Raw genomic sequence first — 20,549 nt, forward strand, 5'->3', positions numbered from 1 at the left:
ATTTGGAGTTAATGGCAAATTGGAGTGCACATTTGAGCAGTGGAATTTGGCCTCTTGGTCCTGGTTCTAATCTAAAGCTTGGTGTCTCAGAGACTGACCCTGGCAATTCTACAGCAAGGGCTCTGACCCTGAGAACTAGACAATAAATTCCAGGCAACCATGGTAACCAAACAGCAGGTTCTGTGTAACCTTGAGTGAGCCCTTGCATGTTTTGGCCAAGTAAAGTTGCCTCCATGAGAAGCTGCTTGTACATTTCTGCTATTTAAGTGTTAACCTGACATTCAGTAAATGACACCTTGATCAGAATGTAGACTTGGTGTCCTTCTTTGTGTTGCCTTGCTACCTCCTTCCCCGCAGCCCTCACTCAGGTGTTATCCAGTTTCACTGCAGGTCTGTGACAGAACTCAAAAGGCAAGATGGACGGAGTTTTTTTTTTTTTTTTTTTTTTTTTTTTTTTTTTTTTTTTTTTTTGCGGAGAGCTCCTAGCCTGAAAAGGGCCAGACTGAAGAGTTTTATCCAGTTGAAATGAAGCTTTTGTAATAGTTTAACAAGAATATTTTTCAAAGATCGGTTAGTTCATTCTGTTTTTCCTGAGAACTTGGAGTAGTATGGGATATGAAAATACCAAAGAATATTAAGGGCTTTAGATTAGGACCGGAAAACCTGAGACATGAACTCAGGACACTTGTTTGACTGGAGGGAGGTGGGGATTCCAAAATGTGGGATAATCTCATGGATAAGGAGATCAGAAACTGTCTGAGATCTTTTGTTAGTAGTGGGGAATGCCTCCACCTATCCTGACAATGGGTCCACCAAGACCAGGAGGTTCCAGACATGTTTGACTGCTGGCATGTGGGTAAAATCAAGTTGCCAAGCAGTCCTGGAAAGAGACCCTCTATGCCAGTGGGTAGGGAAAGTGGGACTATGATATCTTGAATTAAGATCTGAAGTCTGGCAGATCTTAAAGGAGGCAGTAATAGTCTTTTGGAAACATGAGTTGGAAAGTAAGAGTAGAGTCTTCTGTTAGTGCTACCTGGAGGGAATGAACCCTGGAGGGAGGTAGAGTTAAAAGGTGAGACGAGACAGATTGTGAGAAGAGAAGTAAGTAATAGGTGACCCAAAATTTAGTGGTTTTTTTTGACACTTAAATAAGGAAGCCTGTAGCCGCTAAGGCACTATTGCAGGGTGCCCATCCTTGGATTGTCAGATCTAATTTTTCTGATAGGTATGCTATAGGTGCAAAAGACTTCCAGTTGGTGACCCAGGGCTCCAGTGCATATCCCTCTTTTTCTGTTACATAGAGTGAGAAGGGATGGGTTAAGTCTGGGAGATGGAGGGCTGGGGCCTCAAGAAGAGCCAGTTGACACCTCCAAAAGGGCTTAGTAATGGGCTTAAGAAGGGGTTCATGCAAGGGGCCTAAGACTGCCTCATATAAGGGGCGTGCAAGAAAGGAAAAGGAAGGAACCCAGGACCATAAGAAACCAGCCATTCCCCAAAACAATAAAATTTCTTCTTTAGTAGAGGGAACTGCCCAAGACCTATTAGGTCTTTTCTATCTAGGGTGATGCCCTCGTGGGTTGGGGTTATTGTTGGTCCCAGGTAACTGACCTCAAAAGTGGACAATTGGACCTTGGAGGGTGAGACCCAATAGCACCTGCTGGATAGGAAATTTAGAATGGCAGAGGTGTTAGTTTGGCTAAGTCATAAGGATGGGCTTTAGAAGAGAAGGCCATCTACATATTGTATAAGTTTAGATTTAGGAAGCAATAAGGAGAGTAGATCAGAGGCTAGGGCTAAGCCAAACAGTTGTGGGCTGTCCCAGAATCTCTGGACTAAGATAGTCCAGGTAAGCTGAGTAGAAACAAGGGTGTTAGGGTCAGTCCTAATGAAACCAAAGATATTTTGTGACTTGGTTTCCAGGCGGATAGAGAAAATTGAATCCTTGGAATCCAGAACTGAGAAATGGGAGGTACCCGAGGGGATAGTGGAGAGAAGAGTATAGGGGTTAGCTACAATAGGGTGGAGGGGGACAACTGCAGAATTGAGAAGCAGGAGGTCTTGACCCAGGTGATAGGTTCCACTGGGCTTTGTTAACTGCAAGTACAGGGGTGTTAAAAGGAGAGACAGTGGGGTGAAGGAGTTTTTTTCTTAGAAGTTCAATGATAATCAGCTTAAGTACTGAGATTCTAGAAGTGGGTATTGAGCTTTCGTGATATACCAGGTGGGAACCTATAGCTAAATGACCACAAGAATGGTGCCTAGTGACTAAGGGGTTTTGGACATCCCAGACTTTGGCATCCACTTGACAGGCTGGCAAGGGAAGCAATGCGTCATAAATGGTAGGTAGGATAGTTAGAAGAAGGAGGAAAGAAGATGCTGGTGAGCTTGAGGTCAGGTGAATGGATGGAGTCAAGGAGATTGAGGTTCCTATTTTGGCTAAAAAGTATCTTCCCAGGAAAGGGACTGGACAGGTTGGCATCACTAAAAAGGAATGAGTCAAGGGAACACCCCTGAAAATACAATTGAGTGGTGGAGTCCGACAAGGCTGGAAAGGCTGTCCTCCTACCCTGACAATAGAGGAACTAAAAGGAGAAGTTGATCCACAATATTCCATCAGGACTGAGTAAGTGGCTCCAGTGTCTACAAGGAAGGAGATAGGCCACTCTGATACCATGACGATTACCCTACCCATTGCTCCCTCTGCTAGTGATGGCAGTGGTTGGGTCAAGGGAACCCAGGCACTTCAGTTGTCCTTAGCCAGGCCTAGGATATAGGCTGGAGGGTGATCTGGGAGTGATAGCCCAGTGTCATGGGAGGAAGGATGGCAGTCAACACCTCAGTGTCCCTCTTGGTGGCATTTTGGACATGACCCGAGTGGCTTGCAGGGTTTAGGACAAAACCGGGCTCAGTGGACTTCTTGACCATGTTTGAAACAGGGACCCTCATGGTCCTCGTACATGAGGAGGCAAGGGAGCCTGGGTAGTGCAGAGGCCTGTGGGATGGCCTTGACTAGCAATTGGTATTTTTGCTTGTGGACTTTCTCATCTCTCCCATGGTCCATCTTAAAGGCCAGAGCTAAGACTTCTGCCTGTGGAGTCAGAGGTCATCTCTCCAAGCACTTAAGCTTAGCCCTGATGTCAGAGTAACTCTGGGAGAAAAAATAGGTCATCAGGAGTTGCCTACCATCTGCACTTTTGGGGTCTAGATTAATATGTTGTAAGAGAGCCTTCTTAAGGCGCTCTAGGAATTGAGGTGGGTTTTCATTCTTTTCTTGACTGACCTCCTGGAGCTTCTCATAATTAACTGGCTTGAGGGCTGCCTTGAGGAGACCAGCCAGGAGGCAGGTCATGAACTGATCTCTAGCTAAAATTCCTTCTAGTGTCTTATAATCCCATTATGGATCCTGGTTGGGCACCACCTAAGCCCCAACCAGGTGTGCTGTTTGTTTGGTGAACCTCATCTGCATGCATTCTAGCCTGTTCCCAAACTTTCCTGTGCTCCTCAGGTAATAGGTTGTTGGTAAGAATTATATTTAAATATAATGGAAGGTAAGACTTAAGATTGATTGAGATATTGAAATTCTTTAATGAAAGTAGAAGGATTAGAGGTACAGGATCCTAGTCTTTTTTCTACTTGAGAAAGTTCAGTTAATGAGAAAGGCACATGCTCCCTAACTAAGCCATCCATCCCGGGCCCCCTCTCGCAAGGGAAGAATTGAGGCTGATTTACGCTTAGTAGAAGAAGGAGGAGGAGGCTTTTTTACAGAGCGAGAGCAGGTAGCAGGGGGGCTAATAGCTGTTGGTGGGGTGAAACTGGGTGCAAAAGTAGGACAACTAGGACTGCCTGTTTGCTGGGAAGCCGTGGTGAGGATGCTGGAGAAGCCAAAGAAGAGGAGGAAGCAGAGGAGGAGGAGGGAGAAGCCGAAGGTGGAAAAGCCGGAGGTTGAGAATAGCAAGGCAGAGGTTCATCCATGGGGTCAAAGGTAGAGAACTCTTGAGGTTGAGATCTTATTGCTAGAAGAAGTTGGGTAGGAGAACAGTAAAAAAAAGAGAAAAGGTTTAGAGCAGAGGAGAGAGAATGCTTGAAAGTAAGATAACCTCCTTCCATTTACCTGATCACTGACAGTAATTAAAAAGGTCCCGTAAAATATTGGAAGTTAATGTGCTGCCAATTTGAACATTATCTAAGGAATATGTAGGCCAAGTTTTATTACAGACACATATAAGCTTAGAGACATTTAAATCAGGCTCCATGCATAGGGTTTTAAAATTCTCCAGAAGACATCCCAGTGGGGATGCTGGAGGAACAGATGAATGGGCAGTTCCCATTGGGAGGATAGGAGTCAGTGACCTTCCAGAGACACCCCAAAGGCAAGGTTTGGCTCAGTAGAGTAGTATGGTCCCACCTGATCCAACAGCTTGTCAGCGTTAGCCAGAGACCAAGGGCACAGCTGCAAGACCTAGCACTAGGACTTTCATAGACAAGTGAGAGGTGTGGGGGTCCCAAACCATGCTAGTAAGGGAAAAATCTCACCCAAGGGAAAAAGAAGCCCTAAATGGAGATCAGCAAAAAGGGTCAACCGTGGTCAGTGAAAGCCATGGTTGGGGTTTCCTCCATCTCAAAAGGTACCAGGAAGTTGCCAGATGCTTAAAGGTCAATCTTCCCCTACCAAGAAAGACACGTTTATGCTGACTGATGAGGGGAAACTCACCAATCCAGCTGGTGTTGCAGGTAGAAGGTACCGATCTGGTTGCTGGAAAGTGGGTCAAAGGTGGTTTTGAAATGAAATAAGTTTCCAGCAGCTCCAGTGGTGGCGCTGGCGCTGAAAGCAACCATCCACGCATTGTGGCCGCTGAAAGTGCCTATTTGGCCAATGTACCAATTTTAGGTTTGTGCAACGAAGTTACTTGGCAGGTGAGAGAGAGAGGGGGAAAGAGAGAGGAGGTAGTGAGAGTTCTCTTATAAGGTGACCCAGAGCATGTGCAGGTGGTTTCACAGCAGGTGGTCCGTAGGTGGCCTCACAGATGCCTGATACCCCGTTTGTCGGGTCCTTAATGGTTGGCCATAGAGATGCCTGCTTATGGATCCCAACAATTGGTGTTCTGATAGCCTGAGTGGATGAGATTGACTTTACAAAGAAATGCTTGAAGAAAGAAACAAAAGATCAAGGTTCATGTGTTTTGTTTCTCTTTGAGATTGAGTCTTGGTATATTGCCAAGGTTAGCTTTCTCAAGCGTTATTGTCACGGCTACTGAGAAAAACAGTTGTAGGGTAGGTCCAGTTGGAGTGGTCATATTTGAATTTACTTTTCTGCTAATGTGGGGACAGAGTAACAGAACAGCAGGAGATAACTGATCCTTTGACAGTTAGCTATTTCATGTTACTTCTTTCATCTACAGTTTCAAGCAAAAGGAACATCATTGCTATATGCAAACAGTCTGCTTGGAAAATTTCAGTAGTGTATCTCTAATCCTGATCTCTCAGGTCAGAAAGAGCATAGTCTCAGTTTAGTAAAGTGGAGTTTCAGCCTAAATGATTCCATCTTGATATTTTAGTTTGGTTTCTTGGGGTCTATTGCCAGAAATTTGTTCAAAATAGAGCTTCACTTGTAATTTTTATTTAATACTTGATTTGAAAATTTGGAAAATAAATTTTATCCTTAAAAATTATTATGCACATTAATATATACAGATTCTAACACATTTGAGTTGGACAAGTAGTTCAGGTGGTATGGCAGTTGGCCAGCATGCAACAGGCTCTGAATTCCATCCCTAAAACCACAACAAAACAGAAACATATTCTGAGAAATCCTATGTGTGGAGAATCAGTTTGGGTCAATGCCATGGAACTTTCTGTCCCAGTGTGAGCTATGGAAGTAGTATTGGGAGGAATCTACTTGAGACAAAAAATGATATATAGAGCTAGAAAATATAACATAGACATGTATTCTAATGTGATATTACATGGGTCTGAGAGGATCAAGCCTCCCACCCAAATTGATGGCCATAGGCCATCAATATCAGGAATAAAACCATAAAATTCCCTACCCAAAGGACAGCCAGGAGGTAACCATGAGAATGGGAAGATATCTTATCTCAGGGTGGGCCATCGGTGCTGAGGTCTATAGATAGCTTGTTCAATGTTAGTAATGTTAGTTAGCCAATCACTTTGTAACAAGCTTGCCCTTGCTGAATGCCATCCAATAGTGTAACTGCTAAGCTGGGAATTCCTGGTTCTTGCTCAATCCCAAATAAAAACCCTACCATGCAGCTGCTCAAGGCTCCCCTCTATGATCTACTGCCATGGTGACAGTGGAAAGAATGAGCTTAAGCCTGAATAAAGCTCTTTGCTCTTGCATATGTGGTCCAGTTCCTAGTGGTCTTTGGGGACTCTAAGATTTGTGCATAACAGGTCATAGTTCTCCCTGATAGGACATGAGCAAGGTCTAAAAATCTGGGGAAAGCTGAATGTTCATCATAGCTTTGGAGAAGCACCAACACTGTTCACTCTAGTGAACCCGTGATGGAAGAAACATCTTTGCATTATCTAAAAGGAGAATGGGCCTGCTTCCCTCCACTTACCAGTACGGCCCCAGACCAATTAAGCTAGGTTCTATAGTATGTTATATACTTTGCCTAAAGATGTGCTAATGGATGTAAATTTGTGTACATGAAGAGGAAAGCCAGGAATGAATTAGAAGAATGCAAGTGCAGAACTTAAGAATTTTCTGGTTTTAAAATTCTATCCATTTTTTTTTCTTCATGCTGGGACTCCATGATAAACATCTTTGTTTCTCTGAGACAGTTTAGAATATAATAGGAAGAAAAGTGTTGATATAAAATTTTACAGATATTTAAATACAAGCATAATTTAATGACTTCTGTTTCACTAGGGGTTGTAAGTCTATTCAAATTGAAATGTAAACACCAACGTAGCTACAAATACTTTGACCAACAATATGTCCTGCCTACAAGATATACAAGTGCAAGAGTGCAATTGTGGTGCAGAACTTGCAGGAATAGCTAACAAATGCCTGATTTGAATTGAATTAAGGACCACTCCACAAGACAGAACCCACACCTGGCACTGTTTGGGTGACTAAGAAGCAGAGACTAGATAGCTCAGAGACCTGGGGTAAAACCAAATATTACTGGTCTAAAAAAAATGTAACAATAAAATGTCTCCTAATGATATCCTGTTATACTTATAGATCGGTGCCTTACTCAGCTATAATCAGAGAGGCTTTCTCCTGCAGCATATAAGAAAAAAAAAATAGAGACTCACAGACAGCTATCACACACATACACACTGAAAGAAAGAGAGAGAGGGAGGGAAGGAGGAAAGGAACAAAAGAGAGATTACCTTGGAACATACAGCTCTAAATGGGCTATCATCATCAGATGTAAGAGCAAGATGGGATGGAGGACACCAGGAGAAAACTTCCCTCTAAATCAAATGGACAAAGCCCCGATGAGCTCACAGGATTGAAGTAGCAAGCACAGGGCCTACACAAGACCGCAGCAGATCCTCTGCATATATAGTATAGCTTTCAGTTTAGTATTTTTATGGGACTCCTGAGTGTGTGAAAGAGGAACAAGATTCTTGTTCCTGCTTTTGGGCTCTTTTTCTTATTTTGGGTTGCCTTGTCTAGCCTCAATGTGATGCTTCTTGTTTTATCTTGTTATGTTTTATTTTATCATGTTTGTTTTTTAAGTCCAAAACAAAACAAAAACCTCTGTACTTTTCTAATGAGAGACAGAAAGGAATGAATCTGGAGGGTACTGGGAGGAATAGAGGGAGGGTAAGCTATAATCAGGACATACTGTACAAGAATCTATTTTCAATAAACTAAAAACAAAATAAACACAAGGTATAATGAGTGTGCTATGCAGAAAAACCTGGTGGTGTCAATTGAGGGAAAATTTAATTCCATGAATTCCTGGGGTGAAAAATACCTTTTCTAAGCCAATGACAAGTTAAGAGCCAATGGGAAGTGTGTGAGGAAGAAAAGTTGGGATCAAAGATATGTTGAGCAGAGAAATGGCTCTCAGCCACAAATATACCTGAGGACTGGGGAAAGGGGCCAGGAAGGTATTAGAGCTTGATTATCCAGGGAGTTGTAAGGAAAGTTATGAAGTTTTTCATGGGCTAAAAGTTAGCACAATAATGTTTCGTTCTGTATGTATATAATGTATATGTGTGAATCCCAGCTTGCATATATCACACTGTACATGTGGAAGTAAAACTCCAAAATAACTTGGGAGTTGGTTCTCTCCACTATAGGTTCATTCCAAGGTTATCAGGTTTGTGCAGCAAATACTTTTACTCACTGGGCCATGTCGATGGCCCCATTTGAGGGCTTTAATTAACTCTCTCCAGATTTATAGTTTCTCACAGCCTGAGTATCTTAAATCAATATACAGAAGTTGCCAGATCCCTGAGACTCTTGCAGAAATTTAGGTGAGAGAAGCTGTCATGTATGTAGAGGTGGTATGAGAGATAGATAGATAGGTAGATAGATAGATAGATAGATAGATAGATAGATAGATAGATAGATAAATAGTTAAAGGGAAGGTTGGGTGTCAAGAATGAAAGTCAGATTTCTAGGTGGTATAACGGGAGTGGGAGCAGTAGCATCTATTAAAATGGAATTTCCATCAAAATGGAGACTAGAAGGCAAACTCAAGTAGGTGATTATGAATTGGTTTTCTCATTTGTGATGAACTCTCAAATATACAAGGAGTAATGGCTTTACTAATGTTATTTGCAACTATGGTTGTGGAGAAATTCAGTTAAAGAGATGGAGGAGAGTGCCCCTCTAACTTTAGCATCTTGAAGACTTCATAGATAAGTGGCAGTAAAGGAAATTAAAGGGTGCTAATAACAAAAGGAAAGGAGGAGTCTGTTATTTTATAAACCTAATGTATTGATACGGCCACATATTGTAACAAGAACTCACCCCAAGTTTGGTTCATAGTAAATCAATTGGATAATGTAATAAGGCAGTTATTGCTGATCTTTGCCAAATATTGTTTAGTTGAAATGAAAAGAATAGATTCTAGAATGGAGTCAGCTGACCCTTTTCTCAAGGACTAAAGGAGAGTTGTCAGTCTGACTTTGGCCATAACTATGTGAGCAACCTCACTTGGACTTGGCTCTCACCATTTAGAATGTAGAAAGTTGTGATGGTTGGTTTTAGTTGTCAACTTGATACAATCCAGTATCACCTGGGAGGGAAGTCTCAAGAAGAAATTGTCTAGATTAGGTTGGCTTCTGGGTATGTTGGTGAGTTATTTTCTTAATTGGGTTAATTGAGGTGGAGAGCCTTGAATGTGGGTGGCACCATTTCATGGACTAGGCCCTGTACCGATAAAAAAGAAATCTCCGGCTGAACACTAATATGTATGTATTGCTCTCTTCTGACTATGGTTATAGTGCAAGCAGTCCTTTCCAGCTCCTTCAGCAACGACTTCCCTTGATGATGGATTATAACCTGGAATTGTGAACTAAAATAAAGCTTCCCTCCCGTAAGTTGCTTTTACCATTAACACGAAACAAAACTAAGACAAATGTCTAGTCCACCTCTGCATAGGATGATAAATATTCAGATTTTTATTCACTCTCAATTCCTTTGTGTCTCTTATAGCAGGTGAATCTTTCTGATAGCTAGTCTTATTTTTTAAGATTTATTTATGCTTATTTTGTGTGTATTTTTGCCTGCATGTACGTATGTGTGTCACATAGATGCAGTGAGCACGGAGGCCAGAAGAGGTGCTAGGAACTGGAGTTACAGACACTTGTGAGTTATCATGTGGGTGTTAGGAATTCAACCTGGGTCCTTTAGAAGAACAGCAAGTGTTATAAATGCTAAGCCATTTCTCCAGGGTGCAGGTGTCTAGTTTTAAAGACATACTAGTCTGCTAGGGTTGTCTTAAAGGTAAAATACCTGTGTAGCATGCGAGAAGCCCTGAGTTTGAATATCAGCACCAAATAAACAAGTAAGTAAATAATAAGAAAGAAATATTATATATTTATTATGATGCATGACCTCTGTCCTCTCACTAAAACTAAAAATAAAACAAATACTCTATCTGCTATTACAATGAAAGTTCACATTCATTACTTTGGAGATTTCTATGCCTGTCTCTGTCATGACAATTTCATTATTAATGTCTAAGGAAAATTCAGACTATAATAAATTCTGCCCTAAGCATTGACTTTAGAATGTAACTTGCATGAGATGGACCTCTGCTTTTAATGCCTATGATCTTAAGTGTTTTCAGAAATCTCAGAGAAGTATTAGATTTTAAAGATTTGCTTTTTATATCCGTTTTCTTTTACAGTCACCTACCTATCAGGTCAGCCACATTAAAAGTTACATTTTCTAGACTGTGTCATACTATTTTTATTGCCTCCTAATAATAACCTCCTATATATATAGTCTCTAGCACCAATAAAAGAAAATAGGATGAGTCACAGGATTAGAATATGGAAATCACTTTTGTTTTGACATGGGGCTGACGGCTGACAATTTTTTTTTTTTTTTATTTCTGACACATGTTGCTCTGTCCCATCTGCATGTTCCTGGCTGAGAACACTTTAGTATGAATTTAAGTGCAAACAAGTTTTATCCAGTGAATCTGTGTGGTAGTATAAGACAGCCTGAGCCATAAAAATGACAGGTGACTACTACATTAGGGAAAGACAAATTATTTCTTAGTTTGTTATAATCTTAGCTCCAGCAAGGAAAGGGAACAGTCACTGTCACTGTATCAAGTCACTGGGCAGTTTATCACAGTCAGAAAGTTATACACCTACAAAATCGAAAACAAATCAGGAAATCAGTGAGATTTTCAACATGCATACACAGCTTGAGAACTACTTTAAAATGCACAAAGAATTTTCTGTAAGGGGGGGGTGGAGAAACAGATTTTAAGGCATTAGAATTTGGTTTAAAACAAATTGGACAGCTTAAATGTCAGAAATTGCATGGAGGTCAGGGAAAGAGGATATACGCTCTCCTTTTCTTCTCATTTTCCCCTTTATAGTTTTAACAGTTTCATTTAGTTATTTTCATAGAGAATCTGTATGTCTAAGAAAACGAACTTAAGTAAACCCATTGACGTGGATGGATTCTTCTGAAAGGAAAGGAACATTTTTAAAAGGTGAGTTGGTTTAACTACAGTGTCATTTAGAAAAGTACACAATTACTGGAAGTACCCTTTGTCCTAGCAAATTAACTCATTGTCAGAATCTTTTTTGAGTGCCTTTATGATGGAATTAATGTTCACGATGGGGGCTGTGCTTTCTTTTAAGATTTATAGTCATGAAAAGGTCATTTGTGTAGACTGTAGCTAAGCTAGAGACACAGCATTTCAGAATCTATCACTTAGTACCTATCAGAAGTTCTAGTTGATGTTCTTTCAAGTGGGAAACATCTGTGACTTCAAAGCCATTCATCACAGGAGGCAAGGTTGAGCTCTGACCCTATTTCCTGGGGTACAGAATTGGGAAAACTTTCAAGTCCCACCTAATACAGCCTTTTATGAACTACTTGCTTATGTGGGTGGGGCTTGAAGAATATTATGTTGCATCACTCTCCTAATTATGTTAAACTATATAGCAGAGTTTTCAGACTTAATTAAGGTTCCAACAGAATTAGTTTTGAGTTAGTACCAAAAGATTGTTCTGGGTAGGCATGACCTAATTAGGCAGATCCTTAGGGGAACTGGGCTCTTTTGGAAAGGAGAGATTTGAAAACAGTGGAGCTCTGCTTTGAATGGCTTGTGGTGGCCACTGAACAAAGACCAGAAAGTAGCTTCTAGGAGCTGACAGCAAGGACCCCTGCCACCAACAAATCAAGCTAAAGTGCCACACATTATCCCTCACGTATGCACTAAGGAAGGGACTGCAGCTATGAAAAATCCACTTTTGTGGACTTTTCTGGAATACCTTGAGAAGGAATAACCAAAAAATGAGCTTCAGATCATCATAATACAGGAGGAAATGAGGATCCCCTTACTCCATGAGTATGCTACCCACTTAAAAATATTCATATGAGCCCCTTTGAAAGTCACACTGCCGAACCCACTGGGGCAGCTCCCTCCAATCTCTCAGGTGAATTTGCTTTGCTTAACTTTACTAAACATGTACTTCAACTGTCTATGGTTTTTTATTGAGTTCAAGAAGATAAGAACTGAGAGACCCTGGAACAGTCTTTAGCTTGGAAAAATAAAAATCTCACAGGGTGTGTGGTGTGTCTCTGTGTGTGGGGGGGGTATATGTGTACATGAGGAATAAAATAGGCTAAGGGAATTCGGGTGTCTTGTTCTATTACTCTGACTTATTCCTAGGAAATAGGGTTAACTCAGTGAATGTGGAGTTAGGCTGATGGCCAACAAGCCCAGCAATCCTCCTGTTTCTCTGGCCTTCTCCCAGCTCTGAAGTTACAGGTATGGCCACACCTTGCTTCTTCCTTATTAACATTCTATCTATCTATCTATCTATCTATCTATCTATCTATCTATCTATCTATCTATCTATCTATCTAATGACTTCGCATCCCAATCATAACCCCTTCCCTCCTCTCCTCCTAGTTTTACCCTCCCTTTCTCTTCCCTCATCCTCCCTCTCCTACTCCTCAGAAAAGTAGAACCCTCCACCAACCCACCCCAGCACATCAAGTTGCATCAGGACTAAGCACATCCTCTTCCACTGAGGCTGGACAAGACAGCCTGATAGGGGGAAGTGATCAATAGGTAGGCAATAGAGTCCATGTCAGAGACAGCCCCTGCTCTCCTTATGAAGGAACCCACATGAAGCCTAAGCTGCCCATTTGCTACATTTATGTAGGGTCTCTAGGTTCAGTCTATGCATGGTCCTTGGCTGGTTCTTCAGTCTCAAGCCCCTCTGGGCCCAGGTTAGTTGGCTCTGTTGGTCTTTTTGTGGAGCTGCTGTCACCAGTGGGTCCTTCTGTCCTCCCCACTTTCCCACAAGACTCCCTACTCCCTACCTAATGTTTGGTTGTAAGTCTCAGCATGTGTTTAAATTCACTGCTGGGTGGAGCCTCTCAGAGGACAACTGATAGGCTCTTGTCTGTGTGAATAGCAGAATATTGTTGCTTCTTAACGTGGGTGCTAGGATCCAAACTCTGGTCTATACTCACTCAGCAAGTGCTCTTACCCAAGGAGTCATCTCTCCGGCCCCAAGAAACAAGTTTTCAGCTATTCTATCACCCGTTTTTCTTTGAGTCTTTTATGTTCATTCACTTTTTCTTCTCATTCTGTTTAGTGAAAGTAAAGGCATGTTGGGTCTATCTACTCATTCTTCATTTTAGCCAGTTTCTCAGATGTGGCAGATGCAGGGTGTTTTTTATAAGAGGCATTACAAGTGGGAAGGTAAGGTAGCTCAACTTGGTTCTGAAGTTGCATGGTCAAGTAATTTTGGGAAAAAAGAATGACTTGTAGGATCCTCATTTTTCCTTACCAAGATTTTATGACATACTGAGGCAGGCTGTTAGGAGAAAAGAGCATTAAAATCCTATTGAGGTTCAAGGACCAAGTTCTTACACTATAATGTATGCATACTTTGTATAGACAATGGTCTGGTCAATTAAACCAATTATTTTGAAACTTTTGTTGTGTGTGTGGGTACATATGTGCATGTTTGTGTGTGGCGGGGAGCATTGGAGCATTAGCCATCATTTTTATTTTTTGAGACAGGGCCCCTCTTACTACACGTGGAGCTTGCTGAGTAGGTTAGACTGGCTGCGAGTCTCCTGTCTGCTTTCCTAGTGCCTGAAATGCAAGTGTGCAGCAATATGCCTAGCTCTTTTGGTCATGTGTGTGAGTGTGTATGCACACTCTGTGGATCAAATTCAGGTCTACAGGTTTAAAAGGAAAGCAAGATTTTTTTTTTTTTTCTGATTAAGCTAAGTCCCCAATCATAGTTATCTTTCAATTTTTTTAACATGCACAAAAGGTTATGACATAGGAGTAGGTTAGGGAAGGTATGAGATTTGGAACATTAAAAGCCAATACTGTTCATTTAAAGGAAGGAAACAATCAGTACGGAAATGGAAAAGATATGATGTGGTGATTTTCCTGGAGTACCAGGGTAGGGTTAGGAATACCAAGTGAGGAAATTTAGAGAACTGATATTTGGTTTTCAGTGAGGTGCAATAATTCAGGAAATTCAACTGTGAGCAGTTTTAGGAAGGAAGAGGGAAGCCAGCCTCAGTGGACAGGTTAACTGTTATTTTCTCACTCTTACACTTATTATGTGTAAAATATTACCCAATAGGGAGAAGATATACATGGGCTACTTTCCCTCAGATAAAACAAGCAGGGAGTTAACTAGGACCCAGGCAGTCTGTCTCCTTAACCACAGTCTCAGTTGGAGCAAGCAGAAAGAATTGGAGCCATCTTCTTTGGGCTCTGGAGTGGGGAAATGTCCTGTGTGTCTGAGCGGGCCCATCCACACTGATGTTAGGAACCCTCCGGAGGGTACTGAAAATTACAGGGAAGAAATGCACTTTCTGTAATCAATCCTTCTCTAAGCGAAGATTTCCCTTAAGTAGCTCACTGCTTATAACACCTTCCTTTAGGAAAGATCACCCAGTCCCAGGTTGGTTCTTTATTCTGCCTATTAATGTTCTGTTACTGTAAGTCTTTTTTCTCTTATCACATGTACATGATTCTTTTCCTACCTGATATTGGACCTCTGTTTTTCAATGTTGGAGGACCAATTATTCATTTTATTTTTGGGGAAAGGAGCCGCTTTGTCTTCTAATAGTGAGGGGACAAATGTTATCTGCTTCAAAGGCCTCTTTTGTCAGCAGCTTGGGCTGCCCTTGTGCCCCTCCATCACGCATCAGCCTAAGGCTACACTTCATTATGGGTACAATCATTGCTGCGTTGCTATCTTCAAAGCAACTGGATGTGCACGTAAATCAGGTACAAACGTGTAGATACAAGGACTCAAGGATGGGTACAAGGGCAATATAGACTTATATAGCTCCAGGGGGGGGGGGGCTTAAGAGTCTTAAGCCAAGGCAGTGAGTTTAATGCTAAGAACTACACTGATGTGCAGCCTCAACTAGACACAGGGATGAGGTACAACAAGGCAGACTCGAGGATAGGGTCCCTTGACACAGGATTCATCTTTGGAAGCCTGAAATGCTGTCCTTATAAAAATGCAAAGCAGATCCAAACTGAGTTACAACGATCTTTAAAAGGGCAGAGTTTATCTGAATATTGATTTAAAAAAAAAAAAACCGTTTTATCAATTAGAAACAAGAGATTTTTTCCTGATGATATTTATTTCATAAATGTAATTATTTTCTAAAACATATTAAAATAGAAAACATGTTCTTTTGATCAATTTATACAAAGAAAATACCAATATAGTAATAAAAATACTGAAAATATATGAAAAGCACCAGAACATTAGAGAAATTACACTGGCAACAATTCTAGGAATATATTCTTTTATAATTGTACAATAAAGTGCTATTAAATCTAGTCAAAATTAGTGGCAAGATATAAAAAGTTATGGTTTATGAAATTTGAGAATAGGTTTACCAGCAATTGCATTTTAGGCTACTTGCAGATCAAGCTAATGATCTTTTGTTAATGTTTTCATGGAAAATGTATTAAGTTCCATTCCCAAGTGAAAACAAAAATCAAAATGAAAATCCCTGGTAATTTGGTCTTGAAAGGGCAATGACATGATTAAAGATAAAATTATTGATCAGAATACCAAAAATAATCATGCAAATATCATTAAATTAAACCAAATGAAGACAGAACAAAATAAAATGTATCTATATCGATTAACCAAGATTAGTAGAAAAGCTTAGATACCTTTGACATTATGTTAATTTCCCACAGTTCTGTTTAGTCACATTCACCACACAAAAATGCTAACAAGATACGTTACTAAATTCAAATGACCAGATATCAAGCAAGGAAGGGGATTTAGTGTATCAGCATGATTTCCTTATGAAACATTAATGGACAATTATATATGGACAATTATATCCGTCATCTTGGCTAGTTAATTCCTTATTTATCTGATAAGGAATGAAAAGTATAGAAAAGTATATTGGGATGAGATTATATTAAGGCCCCAAATCTACCACTTGGGAAGTCACTGTGAACATACAGGGACATAGATACTGTGCACAGTACTTAGGGTGGACTGCAGTCTGTTTCACATCTGGAGGTGGCAAACTGAAACAGAAAAACCCAAATTAAGACAAAGTATCACACTAGTGTCCATTTAAGGTTTTATTTCCTCAGCCGACATTTTAAGGAGCTCTGTTATATCACTCCTCAAAACTCGGTTTTGGAATCAACTTCTTTAAGCTGAAAGCCCCCAACTATACTCCTGAGAATACTAAATCTCTAAACATGGCTAAATATTCATTTGCTAGGCAGACTACTTTTCTTTCATAAAATATAGACATACATTTGAACCTAAAGGGACAGAAACTGGTCATGTTAATGATAACACAAAGTAATTTCATTAGCCTCTGCTTCTGCAAGGTAGGAATCTCTGTAGGAATTTGGGAGCCTTATGAGTGGGTATTAGTGTACCAAAGACAGAGTATCAAGTGGACCAGAGAAGCCATTGGGAGAGGGGTTACCCATTCTCTAAGCCTCTATGATTTGGTTTTATATTTGAACACATGGATACTCCAGTGTTTTCAAAGTTTCCTTCTCATGAACAATTTTAACAAGGACCATTTTGAACCCAAGGTTAATTATACTAGTAAACACCCAAAGCAACTAGACTTTCAAAAACCTTTATCTAATGCCTGTCATTTAAAAATGAGAGTGAACATGACACAATTTGTGGTCCACAGAGGAGACTCCTTTGCCCTGGAATGAAGATGAAACAATGGAAGAATAGGCCCTTATAATAAACCAGACAAAAGTTTCAGTGTCCAAACATAGGGAACCACATGAAACTGCATAGACTTGACTAGAAAAGGGGGCTGTTTTGGAGACTTTCCTTCTGGGCACTGCTAAGAGAAATCAAAGAAAATCCAACCACACATAGCTTTCCATGGTGTATTGAAAGCAGAATATTCATTAAAGAGCCCAGATTAATACGAGGCAGAGTGCTCAGTGACACTGAGAAACAAAGGCTAAGGTGGTTTGGCATTAAATAGCTTTACATTCCAAAAGAATATTGACTATCATCTGGAAGTAGTTCTCAAAGTAACAAAGTCATGATTACATAAATTACTCTGTTTAATTATGCTTCCTCTTTAATATACACATTTTATATACATAGTATAGAAAAGCTATTAAGTCAGCTCAGCTAATAATTCTGTATTTTAAAAAAGCAGATTACATTTTTTTTGCTACAACAAAGCATGTTACTTAAACTTCTCAGCTCAGCTTGTGTATTTACATGATAGAACTTTGCTTTGAAAGCATTCAAATCAAAAGGAAAAAATAAACTATGTTTAAGCTATTAATTTATACAATGCATATACCTTTACTTAGTTTCCTGACTAGCTACAGTCTCTAATAATCAATGCCTTGAACTTTCTCTATCCAAACAACTTATTTTCAATATAGGCATCCTCCTGTGTGCTGATATTTCTTTGTAGGAAGCCCAGATGCACAGTAGTTCTAGTAGCTGTGTGGAGAAGTTTAGGTGGGGTCTGTATTCCTTCACCAAATAATGTCTGAAGGAGTTATATTTCTCACCAGGTACCACTTGTTTAACTATATAATGAATAAAAGAAAGAAACAACAAAAGCAAGCAAGACCATTGTTAACGCAAGCAGTAGCTGTTGAAACCAGATAGAGCGCTGCAGTTGGTCTTCAAGTTTCCTATTGCTTTCTAGTAAACGATTGAGCTGAATGGGAAGAAAAAAAAAAAAGGATCAAAGATTGATATCAATAAAACAAGCATTAATCATGAGAATGATTAATTACAAATTGGCATTCTCATGCCAATTTGGAATACCAGAAATCTAAACACTGGTGAGATAGGGCCCATCTTACTCAGAAAGTCTAGGGGTTGGAAAGCAAGGAGGTATCCAATGTGTTTGGTGGAAATACAGGGGTTCCTGATGGCTCTACTCTAAGAGGTCCAATTTTCTAGTTGAGACAGGAATAAAGTATTCCCTTCCTGGGGGTCTAGACACCTTTGAGATATTTATCTCTTTGATTTCTCTTTTCTTTTGGGCATCACATCTAGGACACTACTGTGAGAAGTAAGCAGTCCACCTCTGAGGTATATGCATGAAGCCCCTTTGCTTCTTTCCAATTGAAGTGCACTAGTTTGTGCCCTTTTACACAAAAAGTCCTTTGTAACCACTAAAGCCCCATGTACTTTACTATCTGGCCCTGATTCCATAAAATTGCCAGGTATTAAGCACTTAGATGTCTTCTGAAAGCAACCTGCCACTTACCATTTCCAAAGTGCCTCTTCATGAAGAAGAGGGCACTTCCAAGGCACATGTGGTAGCTCACACTTGTAACTCTGGCACTTGGAAGGCTGAGGCAGGAGGATTACAAGGAGTTCCAGGCCAGCCTGGGTTCAAAGTGAGTCTTAGTCACCAAAGGAAAAAACAAAAACAAACCAAACAAACAACCTACCTACCTCAAAACTCAGTAACCTCAACAAATAACAAATAAACTCTAAACCCCACAAAGGAAAAAAAAAAAGAGAAAGAAAGAGAGGAATAGAGAACAAACAAACCAACCCCCAACTTTGGTAGTATCTCTGCTTAGTCTTTGCTACATTAGTGGAGCACATGTTGCCTTGCAGTGCTGATTGGCAAGGCAATCTGTTGGGTTTCTGTTGGGTTATGGACAAAGTGCACTTACTTGCAGGTACAGATCTTCACTGGTTTTATCTGACAGGACAGAAACACCGTCTTTCAGCATGAGAGTGTTTGGTTTGCTGCTCTCAACTGTATGACATCTTAACCTATGAAAGTCAAAGGCAACATAACTTCCTCAAAGCTTTAGTAAAGCTTTAATAAATATTTTAGTAAATAGGACAGGAACTCCACAAGGGGAACAACAGAACCAAAAAAATCTGAGCATAGGGGTCTTTTCTGAGACTGATACTCCAACCAAGGACCATGCATGGAGATAACCTAAGACCCCTGCACAGATGTAGCCCATGGCAGTTCAGTATTCAAGTAGATTCCATTGTAATAGGGACAGGGACTGTTTCTGATATGAACTGATTGGCCTGCTCTTTAATCACCTCCCCCTGAGGGGGAAGCAGCATTACCAGGCCACAGAGGAAGACAATGCAGCCACTCCTGATGAGACCTAATTGACTAGGATCAGAAAGAAGGAAAAGAAGTCCTCCCCTATCAGTGGACTTGGGGAGGGGCATGCATGCAGAGGGTGGAGGAACAGAGGGATTGGGACGGGAGGAGGTAGGGAACCACAGGGGGGATACAAAGTGAATAAAATGTAATTAATAAAGAATAAAAAAATGTTGAAAAAAAAGAAGCTGACAAATAAAAAAATGATAAATGTAAAAAAATATTTTTTTTTTTCTGAAAGCAAAATAGGAAATGCAAAGTTAAATGTAAGTGCCTGTGCACTGGCGAAGGAATGTTTCATTCTTCTCCTTAGGCTCAACTCAGAAAGTAGCTCAGTCTATATTTATCTATTACCTTCCAGGGTATTTTTTTTTTCTCCACTAAAAATGAAAGCTGGGTTTTGTGCTTGCTAATAAACCACTGAGTTTAACCCTCGGCCGCCCTTTAGCTACCTGATGTGTATAAAAAACAAGAGGCTGTACATACTGCCCACTGGCCCAGGGGAGTCAATAGAAAGCTTTTTATATGTTGTTTGGTAGGATTTACTCAGATTAGCTTTCAATTTCTAGAATGGAGAATGATGTTTTACTTGAGCTGTTAATACCAAACCACCAGGATCCCTCCCACCTTCTAGGTGGGAACAGTGATTCTCTCTTGATAGTTCTAGAGAAGGCAGCCAGTATGAACTGGTAAAACCCAAAGAAAGGAGAGCAACTTATATTTAACAAATCCCTTCATTTTGAGTATTTCATAAGCACTTTGAATTAACTGCAAGTTCTTTTTGTGTCATTTGTTCTTAATATTTCAAAAATGCCTTATGGTTTTAGGCAAAACCCAAAACAAACTTAGTCTCGGGTCACCTTTGCTCTGTTTCATGAACACAATAAACCAAAACAAGCAAAGTATGACCAAATGAATTTTTGTTCCTATGATTTGAAATTTTAAGTATGTTATTATTTAGTGAAAGGCACTAACATGGACTCCGAGTCAGACCTGTAACAACCTTTCCAATGATGCTTGAATTTTTTTTTTTTTTTGGTAAGTATTTTTTTTTTTTAATCTTTTTTGAAACAGGGTTTCCTTATGTAGTCTATGTTAGCCTCAAACTCTTGATCTTCCTGCTGCAACCTCCGGAATACTATGTATTGGAACTATAGGTCTCTATTGGCATGCCCCTCAGTTTTTGTTTGTTAGGCAGTGAGAGGGATGGAACCTAAGACCTCATGAGGCAAGCACTCTAGTA

At 40.3% G+C, this 20,549-nt stretch overlaps 1 protein-coding gene across 3 annotated transcripts in view; it reads right to left on the reverse strand.

Annotated features, from left to right (window-relative positions):
• Positions 1–15,311: 15,311 nt before the first annotated feature.
• Positions 15,312–20,549, reverse strand: part of Mospd2 (motile sperm domain containing 2) — a 41,595-nt gene continuing 36,357 nt past the window's right edge. The window contains exons 14-16 of one of the 3 annotated variants that reach the window (XM_055615778.1): positions 18,852–18,954; positions 17,786–17,875; positions 15,312–16,232 (exon numbers count right to left, since the gene is read on the reverse strand). In XM_055615778.1, the coding sequence (XP_055471753.1) occupies positions 16,191–16,232; positions 17,786–17,875; positions 18,852–18,954 (235 nt within the window). In that variant the 3' untranslated portion in view covers positions 15,312–16,190. Of the gene's footprint in view, positions 17,876–18,851; positions 18,955–20,549 lie in introns of all 3 variants that reach the window. The other 2 variants (XM_055615777.1, XM_055615779.1) reach the window with 2 other exon arrangements.

This window comes from Psammomys obesus, unplaced genomic scaffold, assembly GCF_907164565.1.
Source record: "Psammomys obesus unplaced genomic scaffold, mPsaObe1.curated_primary_1811, whole genome shotgun sequence".
NCBI classification, from domain to species: domain Eukaryota; kingdom Metazoa; phylum Chordata; class Mammalia; order Rodentia; family Muridae; genus Psammomys; species Psammomys obesus.